Source organism: Hemiscyllium ocellatum, chromosome 2 (assembly GCF_020745735.1).
Source record: "Hemiscyllium ocellatum isolate sHemOce1 chromosome 2, sHemOce1.pat.X.cur, whole genome shotgun sequence".
Lineage (NCBI taxonomy): Eukaryota > Metazoa > Chordata > Chondrichthyes > Orectolobiformes > Hemiscylliidae > Hemiscyllium > Hemiscyllium ocellatum.
The window spans coordinates 37,945,376-37,962,818 of NC_083402.1; the positions used below are offsets into that span (position 1 = coordinate 37,945,376).

The 17,443-nt window shown below is 41.0% G+C and overlaps 1 protein-coding gene across 3 annotated transcripts in view; it reads right to left on the minus strand.

The window, feature by feature from the left end:
- sv2ca (synaptic vesicle glycoprotein 2Ca) overlaps positions 1-17,443 on the minus strand; it is a 138,578-nt gene that overhangs the window by 36,789 nt on the left and 84,346 nt on the right. For all 3 annotated transcript variants that reach the window (XM_060843737.1, XM_060843745.1, XM_060843726.1), the window contains exon 4: positions 1,358-1,491. In XM_060843737.1, coding sequence (XP_060699720.1) covers positions 1,358-1,491 — 134 coding nt within the window. The remainder of the gene's footprint in view (positions 1-1,357; positions 1,492-17,443) is intronic.

Here is a 17,443-nt window from a genome sequence, read left to right on the forward strand (position 1 = left end):
AAGAGAGTTCCAGGATGTTGATCCAGTGACACCGAAGATATGATGTTATCTCTCCAAGTCAGGATGGTGAATAGCTTGGAAGAGAACTTGCAGGTGGTAGTGTTCTCATGTAACTATTGTCTGTGTTTTCTAGATGGAAGTTGTCATGGGTTTGGAATGTCCTTGGTGGATTTCCACAGTGTTAATGTAGAGAGTACACATTACTTATCTGAGTATCGGAGGGGGAGAGGATGATTAATTGTAAACGCAGTACCAATCAAGTAGATAATATTTTTCTGGAAGGTGTCTTGTTTCTTGAGTATTGTTGGAGCTGCACTCAGTCAGGCGAGGGGGGAATATCCCAACAGACTCCAAATGTACCTTGTAGATGGTGGATAGCTTTGGGGGTTAGAAGATGAATTATCTGCTGAAAATTTACAACCACCTCTTTTAGCCACTAATTATCTAATGGTTCAGTTCAGTTTTTAATCAATGATAACCCCTAACATATTGATAATGAGAGATCCAAAGATGGTAATGCCATTGAATATCGAGGAAAGATGGTTAAGGTCTTTCTTGTTGGCAATGGTGTGCCATGAATGTTACTTGCTATTTATCAACCCAAGTCTAGCTGCACTTAGATATGTAGGCATGGGTTTTTAAAAATTTTCTGAGAATCCTGAATCTGACTGGGCAATGTGCAATCATCACAGAACATCCCAATATTTGACTTTTTGTCAGCAGGAAGGTCATTAATGAAGTTCTCCGGCCACTCAGACTACCGCCATCTTGGATCTCTCAATGGGAACGTTTTAACTCAGAGGGTAATGCACGTGTGGAATGAAGTGGTGGAGGCTGGTACAATTACAACATTTAAAAGGCACCTGGATGGGCATATGTATAGGAAGAGGGATTTGGGCCAAATGCTGGCAAATGGAACTAAATTAAATTAGCATATCTGATCGGCATGGACAAGTTGGATCGAAGGATCTGTTTCCATGCTGTACATCTCTATGTCTCTATGTTCGGTACCCCATTCTGATGAATTCCTGCAGCAATGCCCTGGGCTTGGGATGATTTGTTATCATTAGGTGTCTCTTGGAAAATACATGTGTTGAAAGATGAAAGGTTCAGGACTAATCATTGTTTCCTACATAATAAAGTATTTTTCTAATACTCTGAGCTCATGGACAAATAATAGCCACTACAGAGTTCTTCAAATGCACATCGGTGTCTTTAGGAAACAAGGGCAAGAAAGAATGCCTGAAAAATAGAAAATAGTTACCTTTTCTGACTCAAATTTTTTCTGACAACAAAAAAAATTATCATGGATTGTCATTACACAGAGAAAAAATGCCATTCATTCCAAGTACCGTACCTCCAGCAGGAACCTGGGACTTTCAGGCATGAAGGTGAGTGCGACAACAGAGGAGACACAAGGAAGAGCGCAGACAACGACAAACACCCGCCAGCTGTGGAACTGATATGCAGAGCCCATACTGAAACTCCAACCTGGGGGGGAAAGTGCACATATTTAGAACTGTACCTGCAAATCCAAAAGCTTTGTAACTCATTCGGACAATTCTGACAGCTTGCTCTTCACAAACAATAGCAATTGTTCAAAACATTTCAGACTGATCATCTCTTGATTGGTGAAAGTTGCACGAAGCAGCTTATTTTTAAACGTGTCAGAAACCTGTGTCATGTGATGTTTCTGCACATTTATCACCAGATGTTGCATTCTATTGCTGCTGGTGATGGAATTTAATGTTACATTATGTTTAAATAACTTGGACTGATTGTGTCAATTTTTAACATGCAGATACCAATTTTAAGTTTTGAATTCTCTTACCTTAGAAACTCAGCAAAAGTTGATCAAAAAACTCAGAGGAACTGACACAGCCTGAAATGATTGGCAATGGATTGTGAGATATGGAGCAGGATTGGACACTCCCTTCCTGAGAGCTTTTCCCTTCCTTTCTCTTTCCTTAACACAATTAAACTGGGAATGTGGGAACCACAGGACAGTCTGTCTACTCTTTGACCAATTGAGATCTTTAAGTAGTCTTCATGGGTCACTAATGTCCTCAAGCTCCAACCTGTGTACTATACCTGGAGAAACTCATCTCTGCATACCTCGACACAGTCCTGTCCCCTTTAGTCCAAGAACTCCCCACCTACGTTTGGGACACCACCGACACCCTCCACCTCCTCCATGATTTTCGCTTCCCCAGTCCCCAGTTCCTTATCTTCACTATGGACATCCGGTCTCTGTACACCTTCATCCCCCATCACGAAGGACTCAAAGCCCTCCGCTTCTTCCTTTCCCGCCGTACCAACCAGTACCCTTCCACTGACACCCTCCTTCGACTGACTGAATTGGTCCTCACCCTGAACAACTTCTCTTTCCAATCCTCCCACTTCCTCCAAACCAAAGGAGTAGCCATAAGCACCTGCATGGGCCCCAGCTATGCCTGCCTCTTTGTAGGATATGTGGAACAGTCCATCTTCCGCAACTAAACTGGCACCACCCCCCACCTTTCCCTCCGCTACATCGATGACTGTATCGGCGCTGCTTCATGCTCCCACGAGGAGGTTGAACAGTTCATCCACTTTACCAGCACCTTCCACCCCGACCTCAAATTCACCTGGACCATCTCAGACTCCTCCCTCCCCTTCCTAGATCTTTCCATTTCTATCTCAGGTGACTGAATCAACACGGACATTTACTATAAACAGACTGATTCCCACAGCTACCTAGACTACACCTCCTCCCACCCTGTCCCCTGTAAAAATACCATCCCATATTCCCAATTCCTTCGTCTCCGCCACATCTGCTCCCAGGAGGACCAGTTCCAATACTGTACAGCCCAGATGGTCTCCTTCTTCAAGGACCGCAGTTTCCCCCCAGCCGTGATCGACGATGCCCTCCACCGCGTCTCCTCCACTTCCCGCTCCTCCACCCTTGAGCCCCGCCCCTCCAACCACCACCAGGACAGAACCCCACTGATCCTCACCTACCACCCTACCAACCTCCATATACAGCATAGCAACCGCCGTCATTTCCGCCACCTCCAAACGGACCCCACCACCAGGGATATATTTCCCTCCCCTCCCCTATCAGCATTCCGAAAAGACCACTCCCTCCGTGACTCCTTCGTCAGGTCCACACCTTCCACCAACCCAACCTCCACTCCCAGCACCTTCCCCTGCAACAGCAAGAAATGCAAAACTTGCGCCCACACCTCCTCCCTTACTTCTCTCCAAGGCCCCAAGGGATCCTTCCATATCCGCCACAAATTCACCTGCACTTCCACACACATCATCTATTGCATCTGCTGCACCCGATGTGGCCTCCTCTATATTGGGGAGACAGGCTGCCTACTTGCGGAACGTTTCAGAGAACACCTCAAGGACACCCGGACCAACCAACCCAACCACCCGTGGCTCAACACTTCAACTCCCCCTCCCACTCCACCAAGGACATGCAGGTCCTTGGACTCCTCCATCGCCAGACCATAACAACACGACGGTTGGAGGAAGAGCGCCTCATCTTCTGCCTGGGAACCCTCCAACCACAAGGGATGAACTCAGATTTCTCCAGTTTCCTCATTTCCCCTCCCTCCACCTTGTCTCAGTCAAATCCCTCGAACTCAGCACCGCCTTCCGAACCTGCAATCTTCTTCCTGACCTCTCCGCCCCCACCCCACTCCGGCCTATCACCCTCACCTTGACCTCCTTCCACCTATCGCATCTCCAATGCCCCTCCCCCAAGTCCCTCCTCCCTACCTTTTATCTTAGCCTGCTGGACACACTTTCCTCATTCCTGAAGAAGGGCTTATGCCCAAAACGTCGAATCTCCTGTTCCTTGGATGCTGCCTGACCTGCTGCACTTTTCCAGCAACACATTTTCAGCTCTATACCTGGAGAAAGGCAGGACCCACACCAATCAGAAAACTGAATGGTTTGAATTGCACAAGACTGCTGTTGGGCTTGGGGATGGACATTATTTGCAGCTCTGCCCTTCCCTAGGCTCATTGGATGTGTCTCCACCTCAACATTCACCACCAATCCCATTTTACACCGTTTGAAAATTTTATGAGTACAGAAGTACAAGAGTCCACATGTCATTTTGGTCACAATTCTTCCTGATCTCATTTTAGTATAACCTGCTTAGGAGAGATTGCAAAGAGCCGGCATGCTTCAGCGCCATCTTAGACATCCCCAGCAGATTTAAGAATAGCTTCTTTCCTGCTGTTACCAGGCTTATGAGCAAAGCTCTCATACATTAGAGTTGATCTTTCTATGCTTTGTGCAGCAGAGTAATTACAGTTCTAGAACACTATATTCTGCATTCTGTCCTATTTCCCTGCTGCACTTAAGATATGATTTGTCTGGTTAGTGTGCAAAACAATACTTGTCACTGTATCTTGGTACATGTGACAATAATAAATCAAATCGAAAGAACCTTCTGGAGATGTGGACTTTATCTTGGCTGTTCTCGATTTACAGACAAGTTGCAGATGTGTTTCTTGTTGTCTTGATGTCCTGACTTTGCAAGACACTGCACACACTGGATATTTTTGCGGGTAACCCTTTTCCTATTGTGGAATGTGAGACTCGGACCTTTTATTGTACGTGTAATTGAGGCAGTTCTGCACCTGCATGCGGTCACATCCTCCCTTGCTTACCAAGAAGTGTGTTTTGCATCTTGGAGAACTTGGGTAGGCAGTGGCTGAAAAAAAAATCATACTCACGGCAATACGAGAATCTTATTTTATTTTGCTACACTTCAGGATAAGTGATTTATTTGTCCAAACAATTTGCTTGGCAAGGCCATTTGATGGAGGGAAATGTGTTGAGGACATTACATGGTTCATACCCCATGTGGCATACATATCCCTGTGAAGTCTGCCTACATACTGCAGCTCATTGTCAAAAACCATTTCTTTAGCTGCACCAAATCAATTGAAAATGGCCCTCAGTGTGCCTGGCACAGATGTTACCCAAGTGTTCTTTTCCTGATTATTGAAAATTTGGAGAAATAGTCAATGAGTAAGATGATGTTAACTCCATTTGTGGTGAACAGACCAGTGAATGTTTTAGACCAAAGGATTGAGGGGCAGAGACATTCTCTGTGTTGTTGTGGCTGATGTCTCAGATGTCATCCCTAAAGCTCAACATCACTGTTGATCCCTGCCCATTAGACCACATCATCGTGTAACCTTATGATCTGTACCGATTAGTTATGTGCTGCTTTTATCAACTTCATCATCAAGGGAGAGATATTTTTAAAATAGGTTTTGCATAGGACAAATGTAAGAAAACGTTAATTCATTCCATGAAAGAAAATTCGATATATTGATCTGCACAGAACAATGACACATTAACTACAATGGCACTCAAAGGGGTTCTCTCACGATTGTCTGTCAGCCAACTCCTTGAAGCTTGGAGTCTGGTTCCATAGTGGATAGTCGGCAGAACAGCCATAAATTCAGTTCCTCACTGTTGGTCAAAAGAGCAACTCCAGAGTTAATTTATACTTCTATACAGGCCTGTATTTTGAATAATGTCATGAAATTCTCCAGTGCCTTTGAATCGATAATATTAGATGGTTTGAACTGTGATTGCATCACATTGAAAGTCCTGAGTCCAGCTCTTTCTAGCCACTTTTGGTGACAATCCAATAATCCCTGGAATAAGCACTCATCAGGTGGGAACGGGATCAAACCTATCCTGGTCTTGGGGTTGTCTACCTCATTTAATCTGCTGCTACAATTCTTCTTTGAATTTTAACTCACTTTGCTGACCTCTCATCCTCCTTTAACTACAATTAGATCAACTAGGTAAAAACCAAGGCCTGCAGATGCTGCAAACCAGATTCTAGATTAGAGTGGTGTTGGAAAAGCACAGCAGTTCAGGCAGCATCCGAGGAGCAGGGAAATCGATATGTTGGGCAAAAGCCCTTCAATAGGAAGGGCTTTTGCCCGAAACGTCAATTTCCCTGCTCCTCGGGTGCTGCCTGAACTGCTGTGCTTTTCCAGCATCACTCTAATCTAGAATACAATTCGATCAAGTCTTTCCAATGCATATTCTACCTTGCAATAAGTCTTGATTGCTATCTCTGCCTTATTGATTCACATTGGTTCTCAGTCTCCAAGTCATATTTAAAATGATAGTTTAAAAACCTGTTTTTTTTTCCATTGAGTTCACTGGCAAAGAAAATTTGGGGGTGAAATATTGGCTGCTGATTCATTAGCACCTTTTTGTGCTACTGCAGAAGATTAATTTCACCCCATATGTTGCATTAGTGTATGCAATGTATATTTGAAGAGAACGATGTCTTCTTTGATATTAATTTTTTAAAAGGTTTTTGATTTAACTGAGTAATGCATGAATATAAGTCAAACAGTACCAAACTGTAATTGCTATTTCACATTAATCAATAAAATAAAAATCAATAAACCCCCAAGGAGGAATACTTTGGGGTTTTCTTCATTCTTGGTTTCTATTATAGCGATTGCTCATGGTGTTGCATGTTGATGTAAGGTGATAGAACCATATCTGTCTGCATCAATATAATAATAAAGGCCAGGACCCAAATAATTACTGATTTTCTCAAAGTAACTCTATTCCCAAATGAAATGAAGGCAACAATACAGGGTTAAATATCACTATTGCATATTGCAAGTACCGCAGCATGTATATACTTGGCTAGTCATTAATCTTCAGCCTAGCCCTGAGTTCCTGCGGTGTCACAGATTGTTAAAGCCATTGGTTAGACTGTATCCAGGGAGCAATTTCCATGGACCACTGCGCAGAACAGAACTCAAGTAACCCCAGAGACTGGCTGAGCATTCCTCTCGCTCAATATCACCTTCTCACTCTACTGATTACCCAAAATGACCAAATGAATCATTGCGACAGAGAAGCCTGCAGTATGTGTGAATACTCAGACAGATCTCAGAAAATAGCTCATTAAAGACAAACTGTGTAAATTGTAATATATGTGAGCATTTTTTCTCAATTTTTTTCTTTCCAATTATCTGTTCTTTTTGCCTTTTTCAAAAGCATTGATTCCCACCTGAGAATATACTTCAACAGCCCCTAGTCTGGTTATTATGCACTTTGACAATGTGTGCCAGCTGGCTATCCAACTGTGAAAGCATCACAGCCAAATTCAATCCCACCCTCATTACACAATGCCAGAGGGCCCATAATCAGGACTGGGAAATCCAACTCATCACCTTTCTCCTAAGAGGGTGCTGCAGGGAATATAACATCTTTATCACTGAACTGATTACAATCAATGAAATCCGCACGTACTTTGTGGTTCAGAGTGTAAAATTTCTACCACTAAACATCAGGTCATCTGAACAAGGGAGGAAAAAGTAACATTTCAACTAAATCTAGTCTAGGACACCACAACTGGTGACATCCATGATTTCAATAATAGTTCCCAAGATGGCTGGAAGCCTAATTCATCCGATGTTATGAAAATTAAAAATATTGAGCGAAGCAGATCTGATCAATTGAAACATAGAAGACTAGCTCACAAAGACACCAAAGCAGTTCAGTACCATTTTCTTAAAGTTACAGAACAATAAATGTTGATCTTACCAGAAATGGTTATGTCTTGTGAATGAATAATAAATTAACAGAACAATTGTTCAGTAACTGGGGGGATTGCAATTCAAATCCATGACACTGCAAACTCTTTCTCCCCAGGGAATGATGTGATGGACAACATTAATTGATCAGGATGTACTGATGTAATTCAGTTCCCAACTTAACATTATATGTTCTAGCCTTATTTTATTAGCTTGATTTTATATCAAGAGTTTAGAAGGTGGATTCACAATTTTGAAAGTCTTTGAGAGGAGAATGACAGTAGTTTTGAAAAGAAGCAGTACAAACCGCTGAAGATGTCATTTGGCATGAAAGTGGGAGGTGGGGGAGAGAGGTAGAGTTGAGTGTTTGGAAATATGAAGGAGTAAGGGACTGGTTTCAGAGGTAACACAAGTGAGTTTGAAGAGTGCTAGTAAGTTGGTGTTGATAAAGGAGATAGTCACCGATTTCCTTGAGATCAAGTAAAGAAAGAGTGTGAAAGATGATAAAATCGAGAAGTTGACCAAAGGTATTAATTGAGGGTTTACAGAAACACCTAGACTGAGGATTTGCTCACTTCAGAGATTGAAGTAAGGGAGATGGGTGGGTATTGAAAGTCAACATGGGGATAGGGAATGAGTAGAGCTGGCCACTGTTGACTTTTGGTAAAAACCCATCTGGTTCACTACTTCCCTTTAGGGAAGGCAAACTGCCATCTTTACCTGATCTAATGCACATGTCATGATAGATTATGGCAATGTGGTTGACTCGTAACTGTCTTCTGGGCAATTAGACACAGATCAGAGATCATAGAATCCCTACAATGTAAAAACAGGCCCTGTAGCCCAACAAGTCCACACCGATCCTCCAAAGAGTAACCCACCCAGACCCATTTCCCTACATTTAATCTCTGAGTAATGCACCCAACGTACATATCCCTGAATACTGTGAACAATTTAGTATGGCCAATTCACCTTTGGATGTGAGAGGAAACCGGGGCACCCGGAGGAAACCCACGCAGTCACGGGGAGAATGTGCAAACTCCACACAGACAGTTGCCAGAGGCCGGAATCAAACCCAGGTCCCTGGCACTGTGTCACCCCAACCCTGTTGGCAATAAATGTTGGTCTAGCCAGTAATGTCCTCATCTTTGAAAGAATTTTAAAAAATAACTGGATGACCTGAGGATTTTATGCACCGCTGAATAAAAGAAAATTCTTTTTCATTCATGGTTGATGATTTATGCACCTTAGATCCCCTCATCCTTTAATGTTAAAACAACCATTACGTGTAAGTTTATGAGAACAGAGAAATGTACAGCCCTACAGGAGGCCAATCAATCCTTTGTATTAATGTTAGCCAACAAGAAACTAGGTACACAATCTCCTTCAATAATATCTCATCTAAAGTGAAGCAAAGAAGTATCCAATATATCCAAATCTAATATAAAAGTATTACTGAATTCAGCTCAAAATGATAATGATATTAAAAGGTTGCAATTTGTCAGAAAACCAGCAAAGATACGTCTCAGTACAGTGTTTACCAAATAGTGCACAAACAGCACCCTGTGAAATTCAGCACTGGAGAACAGTGATACAGTCTTAGGGCACAAAGGGTTAACATTTCAGACGATCCCCAGAAAATCTCATTACATGGATTATGATACATAATTGACTCCACTGCAAGGCTAACTGAGCCAGCAGCCCTTGAGATTTATGCTGACACATAACTGCTGCAAGAGTCCTTGATCTGATGCATAGTAGCCTGCACACAAAAATGTTTGAATTATCTTTGTACGCCCACACTGAGAAAAACTGTGGACATGACAGAGTCCTACAACATGCAGCACCAATCACACTGATGAAGGTGGCAGGCTGAGGGCAAGGATCAATGGCAAGTCTTCAAGATTTATTCTTCACGGAGTGGCGGAGGTTATTGATCAATAGAACTCAATTAGCTGAGATACTTTTTCTGGAACAAAGGTTATAGAGAGACCAGCAGTTCAGGCAGCCTGAACTGTTGTGCTCTTCCAGCACCACTAATCCAGAATCTGGTTTCCAGCATCTGCAGTCATTGTTTTTACCTTATAGGGAGACCAGTTTATTTCTTACCTAATGAAAGAATAAGCAATGTGATAACTGTTTTACTCAAAGCCCAATCTATGAAAGCATTACTAGCGTTCATTTTAATCAGTAGTAGACACAAACAATTACATTTTAAATGGGAAAATATTTTCCTGAACATTTGGAATTGAGGTAGACTTTTGTCTTGATTCATTAATTCTCCTGCCTCGAGTAATTTTGTGTGTGTGTGTGTGTGTGTGTGTGTGCGCGCGTGCGTGTGTGTGTGTGTGAGAGAGAGAGAGAGAGAGGGAGGCAGAAAGAGGTCAGTGGTGAGAGGAGAAGTGTTTTTTTTTGTTTTAAAATTATGTTGAGCTCCCAGGGGAGCATAAGCGTTAAATTAAATTCCTCAGTAGACTCCAATTAAACACAACAAACTGTTGCAAAAATATTTTAGTAGGTTCAGCTGGGAGTAGGGAAACTGCATACTGCACATATACAAATCTTCCAACTGACTGCTTGAGCCTGAAGCCTTCAGTATTTCCCATCAAAAGGAAAATTAACTGGGTAAACACAAGGAACCATGTCTGCAACTCAAATACAAGGAACTGTGCCTGTTATTTTTCAAAGGTGTCTTTTTGTCCTTTGAATTGCTGCCACTGTTTCAAATCCCCATGGTGTTGTAGTGATCCTGCAAGGGCCAAGTGTGACATTGCTAATCCAGTTTGTTCTGTGTGCTTCCCAGAAATCCTGTAACAATTTTCAGCATAGATAAATATGCTGAACGTTTGGCAGACGGCATGCAGAATAGCATGCTAGGACTGCATTATTCTCTCTCAGGACAGGCAACATTGGCTTTCAAACAGCAAAGTAGAGAAGAAAAGAAAAAGAAACTTTAAAAAACATAAGAGTAAACAAAGATTATTTGGTGCATGAAACTCATTCATTCCACAATTGTTTGCCCCATTGTGAACGTAATCTGCTGGAAATTCTCCAAACTCCCTGGGATCTGAAAGCAAAATGTCAACAACAATTGAGAAGAATCAAAACTGCTGGCTAGCCAGTGACAGCTACAGCCCATGAATGAATATTGAAAAAACTACTGTATACAGTTATATATTACACTGTCATGATTATGGATCAGAATTTTAAGCTCTTAATTCCAAAATGTTTGTTTTTTTTTCAGCTGGACTGCAATAAAGACAATAATTGTAAATGAGAAAGAAAATTCCATGTTCGTTTAATGGGATGTAACATCTAAAATATCAAAGACATTTTATATAAACTGGACTGCAATCTCATGACTGCAAAGGGAACAAGGTACTGACAATCCCCTGATCAACAATGAACCACTGTATGAGGATAATCTCTCAAACTGCAGATACATTTTGCACTTTTTCCGTAAAGAGTGCATAAAGTTGGGTCAAAGAGGCTGTTTCAACCCTACTGGAGTGGGCTAGTGGGATTCAACACTCATGTGTACTAGGTTGGGTTCAAGTATTAGTGTATTTTGAAGGTCACAGTTAAAGAATTATCCTCTAGTTATTCTGCACTGCAGGTAAAAATCCTTTCTATCTCTGAGTGCTAGACATCAGTTAAAAAGGAAGCAGAACAATAAATGATTCTCTCTCACCCTGAATACAGCAATTCAATCATAGTCAGAAAGAATCAGAACGACAGAATCTCAATTAATTTTGGAAACGAAGCTTTACGAAACTAAACGTTCATCTATCAATATCAGTTCTATGAGTAACCTCCACTACTGACCTTATCCTCCACTTTAACTAATTTCCCTTCACAAAGAAATCAGAGATTGATCCGTAAATCTGTTTTGTTTAACTTTTTGTATTGACCTCATCTTTAATCTGTGTGTATTTGAATTAAAATTTCCTCTGGCACACGATTAGTAAATTCACATTTTTTGATAATTCAGGAAAGCATGGTGAAATTGATTCCTATTAAAACATAAATGCATTTGGGTTTGGGAGAAAGGTATCGCCAAGAAAAGGGATCCTTTGTAAATTAACCTCATTTTAACCAACTGAGGAGGTGGGTGAATAAAGATGGGAGCCAGGTCATTCCTTGTGAGCCAGGAGCCTAATAGTTAGGGTATCCTAATTGGAACCATAATGAACTAGGAAACCAGGGTGAGGTCTGGTCCTAACACTGATTTGAAAGTAGCAAAATATCACAACGTACTTTACAAGTGAGCTATCAAACAAAAATTTCATTCTGAGTTACATAAAGAAGATATTCAGCCAGATGATCAACAGTTTGGTCAAAGGAGCAGGAGCAACAACCTACACAGAGGAGAGGGAGAGTTAGATAAATTTAGGGAGAGATTCCAGAGCATAGGATATTGGTAACTTAGGGTGTAGGTTTGCTCACTGAGCTGTAGGTTTGATATCCAGATGTTTCATTACCTGGCTCGGTAACATTATCAGTGGTGACCTCCAAGTGAAGCAAAGCTGTTGTCTCCTGCTTTCTATTTATATGTTTGTCCTGGATGGGGTTCCTGGGGTTTGTGGTGATGTCATTTCCTGTTCGTTTTCTGAGGGGTTGATGGATGGTATCTAGATCTATGTGTTTGTTTATGGCTTTATGGTTGGGGTGCCAGGCCTCTAGGAATTCTCTGGCATGTCTTTGCTTAGCCTGTCTCAGGATAGATGTGTTGTCCCAGCCGAAATGGTGGCTTTTTTTTTGGTAACTGGAAAATATGCCACTAATGGTGGTGAGGCAATGGCCTAGTGGTATTATCGCTAGGGTGTTAATCCAATGACCCAGGTAAAGTTCTGGGGACCTAGGCTCAAATCCTGCTGTTGCAGATGTGAATTCAATTAAAAACATCTGGAATTACAAGTCTATTGATGACTATGAATCTAGTGTCAATTTTGGAAATGCAGTCTAGTGAAGGAAACTGCTGTCCTCTGGCCTATAATGCAACTCCAGTTTGACCCTTAACTGCCTTGTGAGCAATAAATGCTGATCTAACCAACAATGGTGAAATCCTATGAATGATTAAAAAATATAATGGTTGAATAAACAAAATCAGGGATATGAATTGCTAAGTGCTGATATGACAGAAGCTTGTAGAACTGAGAGAGATGGTAGCAATAGGGAGCAATGAAAACATAGAGAGATTTGAAAAGAGTGAGAATTTTAAAATTGGCATGTCCTTGACCCAGAATCTATTTATGTTTGCAAGAACAGGTAAATTATAAGGGACCAAGACTTAATAGATGTTCAGCCACAGGCGGGTAAGATTTGGAGGACCTCTAGCAACAGGAAACCAGAATCCATCCAGGATTCCATTGGAAGAATTCGGTCCAGAGATAGCCAAGGCATAATTAAGATTTCAGCAGCAGATGAGTTTTCACCTAATTTTGTGACTTTTTTTAATCTTTCATTTACATGGCATTGCCTTTCTCCCACCAATTCAAGAATTTGTATTTCATGCAGTAATTTCCTTTCCAGCTCCCTCAAACTGTAGATTGCCTATAGTGGGCACACATTGAAGGCTGTGTTATTCTGAAGAGAGGGCACCCAAGATAGAGGCACATGGGACCGGCAGCTAATTCCCCACCCGCATTTCATGGACTAATTTCCATCTCAGCACAGCTAGTTGGATCTGTCTGGGAGTGACCATCAAACAGCAGCAAGTATTTGCCTATTGATGTGCTTTCAAATGACCGCTGCATTGAATTGCATGGTACTCCATCACTCCTGTCTGCTCTCGTCTCCTCTGAACAGGTGATCTGCGACACTGAGGGGTTCGCTGTGTGTCACTGGCAAAACATCATAGCTTTTCAAACATGTCTGCTAATTGCTTCAGTAATTATATTAAATGGATAATCCTGCTGCTGCCAAGCACTGTGAGTATGCACCAGGAAAAGTCGTCAAAGGTTCATCTGTTTCCACATCTTTTACATGAGGTTGAGGTGGTAAGTATCACAGACTGTTCAACTACAGAGAATGTCACAACTGAACTCAGTCCCACATCCACACACAATATGCATGGCAATCATACCTGGCACAAACACTAGCCAGTCATGAGCAGCAATACAGAATGATTTATTTTTCTCTTTGCAGTAACTATAATGTAGTGGAAAGGATTTGAATTGCTGCAAACATCAAAGGCCAATGGAATTCTTTGTTCCCCTTATATTATAGAGGTTTAGGTATAAAATGCAAAATATCAACATGACATTTATCACAAGACTAATGTTTTAACAATATATAGAGGGCATTTCTGCAAGCATTAGTGACTGTAAGATATCAAGGAAAAAGTTTGGCAATTTACAAATGCACTAACATTCAAAGGGATACAGGTAAATTAAATAAAGTATGACAAAAGTAATACTTTGCAAATAAATGTATGATAAAGCACTTTGATGGAGCACATATGAATTATACACACAAACTGAATTTGTCTCTGCCAGCATAAATAAAAGTGATCGTGGTGAGATTGTTGAAAATATCTGCCTCACGTTGGTATTATCAACAAAGCTGATCTAACTTTGAAATGTATCAGCTTTCACGTGTTGTTTATAAATTGAACTGAGTTGGTTTAACTCCACATCACTCATTGGGAAGGTTGTGTTTTCAATCTGATTTGCAATTCTGTGTGTTCGAGGTTTAGAAGGATGATGAGGAAGAATTATGAAACTTTATGATAACAGGAAACAAAACTGTTTTTTTTCCCCCATTGAGAAGGCTATTGAGAAGTGCTATACGATGGAGCATCAGAGATAATGTTGATGCAAACAGATTATTGAATTTAAGCTGATAACGCAGAACTACATTTGGAAAGCTTTAATCAGCAATTAGGACATCACATTTTTTCCAATTAGCATTTTGAAGCAGATTACCTGAAGCTACTAATTTGATGTCAGTCAACCCTCAAAAAAAGAGATTATTAGGAAGAGGTGTTGATTGTTATCAAAATAAGCTTAGTCCCAGGCTCTCAAATGCTCTGAAACATCATGGTTGTGGCATTGTTGTGTGTGGAATGCAACCAGACATGGTTTATTTTTGTTGGTTAGTGTAGATTGAAGGGTTTGATTAATAGCCCGAGCTTTTTCTTGTTTACCTCCAGGTGTCAGAGAGATTCTTCACAGAGATTTCTCATTCTGCAGTCTGTACTTTCTGACTGATCATTTACCTTATGAAATTAAGTCATGGCTAAGAGCTCACGAGAGATCCAATTTAATATAATCTTGTTGGAAGGAACAGACTCATACATCCATATGACCTTTACTTAGCTGATGTTGAATTTCTTGACCCTGTTAATAATAGATTAATTGATCTATCTTGGCAGTGGTGGAACAATAGTGTTTTTTACAAGCTGGTCAGAAGGGTTATCAAAGGACAGTGAAAATGCACTCTTGTGATGCGAGGGCTATTCATTTTATTTCACATTTTGCTTTTCAGTGTGATACCTTCTTCCCCTCATGAAACTCTGTTAAAGTTGAAATGTTTTGGAAGTAAAATAATCATTTTTATGATGAATGCTATCAATTCTGGCTGTTGGAACATGCCAAATCAATGCCAGAAGTAGCAGGGTAACACAAATGAACTGCAGTGGAAACAACACAACTCAGCAAAACCTAAATTATATCTGCGCTTGATTTGCAAAATGGGAGGTTACATTAGCACCCCTTTTGCGGCAAATAATGACCAAATTGGGCAAGAGATTTGGCACCCAGCTCCTTCTGTCTTTCAAAGTCATCAGAATTGCTTAATCTCTCACCATCTGAGCATATCAACAAAAAATGTTTAATTGAAGCAGGCATATTGACATCATCACTCCATGAACAGTGCAAAGAAAGCTGTTCTCAGGTCCTGATAAGGTTATGGATGAATATTTGAAAATGTTGACAGAGCTGGGGTTCACTGAAGAGAAAGATACCGATCACCACAAGAAAATATATCAGAAAAGCAATGAGCACACAGTGTTGATTTACACTGCAGCTGAGAGAGGGCAGAAAGTGTTTGAGTATTTTTGTGCGCCTGTAAAAATGCAATGCATTCCCTTCTTTTCTTCATTTCCTTTGAATTTGTGTCGGAATACAAATCCCACCCCTCAGCCTATCCCCTAACTAACCGCAATGACAAGGAGAGGCCCAATTATAGAATCACAGAGTTTGTACAGCACATTTACAGGCTATACACCTATCAAGTCAGTACTGATCCTCAAGCATCTCTTAATTTGAATTCCATTTTCCAGGAACTGTAACCTTCATTACTTTCATTTTTCAAGTCCTCGTCTAACTATTTCTTAAATATCTTGAGGGTTTCTGCCTCTACCATTCTTTTAGACAGTGAGTTCCAAGTACCCACAATCCTCTGGATGAAAAATATCCTCACATGCCCTCTAAACCTCCTGCTCCTTACTTAAAACCATGTCCCTGGTTATTGACTTCTCTACTAAGGTGAAAAAGTTCCATTTATCTACCCTGTCTATGCCCCTCAGAATTTTGTACACTTCAATCAGACCCCCACCTCGCCCTTTTCTGCTCGAAGGAAAATAACTCTCTTCACCGTCTCTCTTCATAGTTCCAGCCCAGGCAACATCCTGGTGAGTCACGTTTGCAGTCTCTCTAGTGCAATTATATCTCTCCTATAACTGGAAACCAGAACTGCCACACTGCATCTCAGCTGTGGCCTAGCTAACATTATATTATGGCTGGGAGGAAGGTCATCTGCTACTATAGACTTAGAAATGGAGGCAGGAAGGTAGTGAAGTCAAACATTTGTCACCCTTCTGCCTAATTAAACGTATCCGCCAATGATCAACGTACTTGCCATGGCGAGGAGCACAAGATTCTACCATTGGTGAACCTTGAACTTAAAACCTAGATGCTAAGAAGAATGCTATCCACTAGCAATGCTACATTATAACAACTGTTTACAACACTGTTCTTTAGCATTTCTCCAATACAGTAATGACCTACTGTTAATGGAGGATATTTCCCTGAAAAATGTTAAAATCATGAAATTGTAAACAGTGACAAGTTTATAATAGAAGTCAACTGGAATGGTTTCAGCTATTCAAGGTTTTGAAATAAAACACACAGTACAAGGTATGGCACTGAAAATGATGGTTTATTTGATCATAAACACTTTCTATTGCAGAAAAAGTCAGAAATATATAAAATCTGTTGCATTCTCCATGATTATAAAGCTGTCCAGCAGAATGTTTGTGGGGGAAAGTGGTGGAGGTTTACTTGAAGATAGAGGTGGAGGAAGTGGGTGGGGTAGATCTTGATGTAGCAGTAGATAAGAAATATGTCATGTTTGACTACTTCATCTTTTGCTTTGAATTTTATGACGCTCTCACTAAGAAACAATTGCAGTGTCAATCACTCTGCAAAAACGCAAATGGTTTTTTTTCCACACTTGTATCATAATCAATCTCTATATTTTAAATTCTTCAGATATTTTCAGGAGGTCTGCCATTACCTTTGTTGTGAATGGAGCTCCTTCAGCCTGACGTGCTCCTCCTCCTTACACTGATGTGATTGGAGGGGATTCCACCAGTTCTCCTGTACAGTTCTACCTCATGCCATCTGTGGGCAGGTTTTCAGATCCCTCCCCCGGATACTTCAGTATTAACTTCAAGAAACCCTGAGAAATCATTGGTTGCCTCAGGCCAAACTGTTTTCTTGTAGACATTGATGGCTGATTCTCCAAGTTCATCCATGAGTCTTTAATTGTCAACCTCAAATGTAAGGATGTTTAATTCCTTTCAGCAACCATAGGCGCTGGTTGAAAGGTTTGTTTCCATGAGTTTAAGA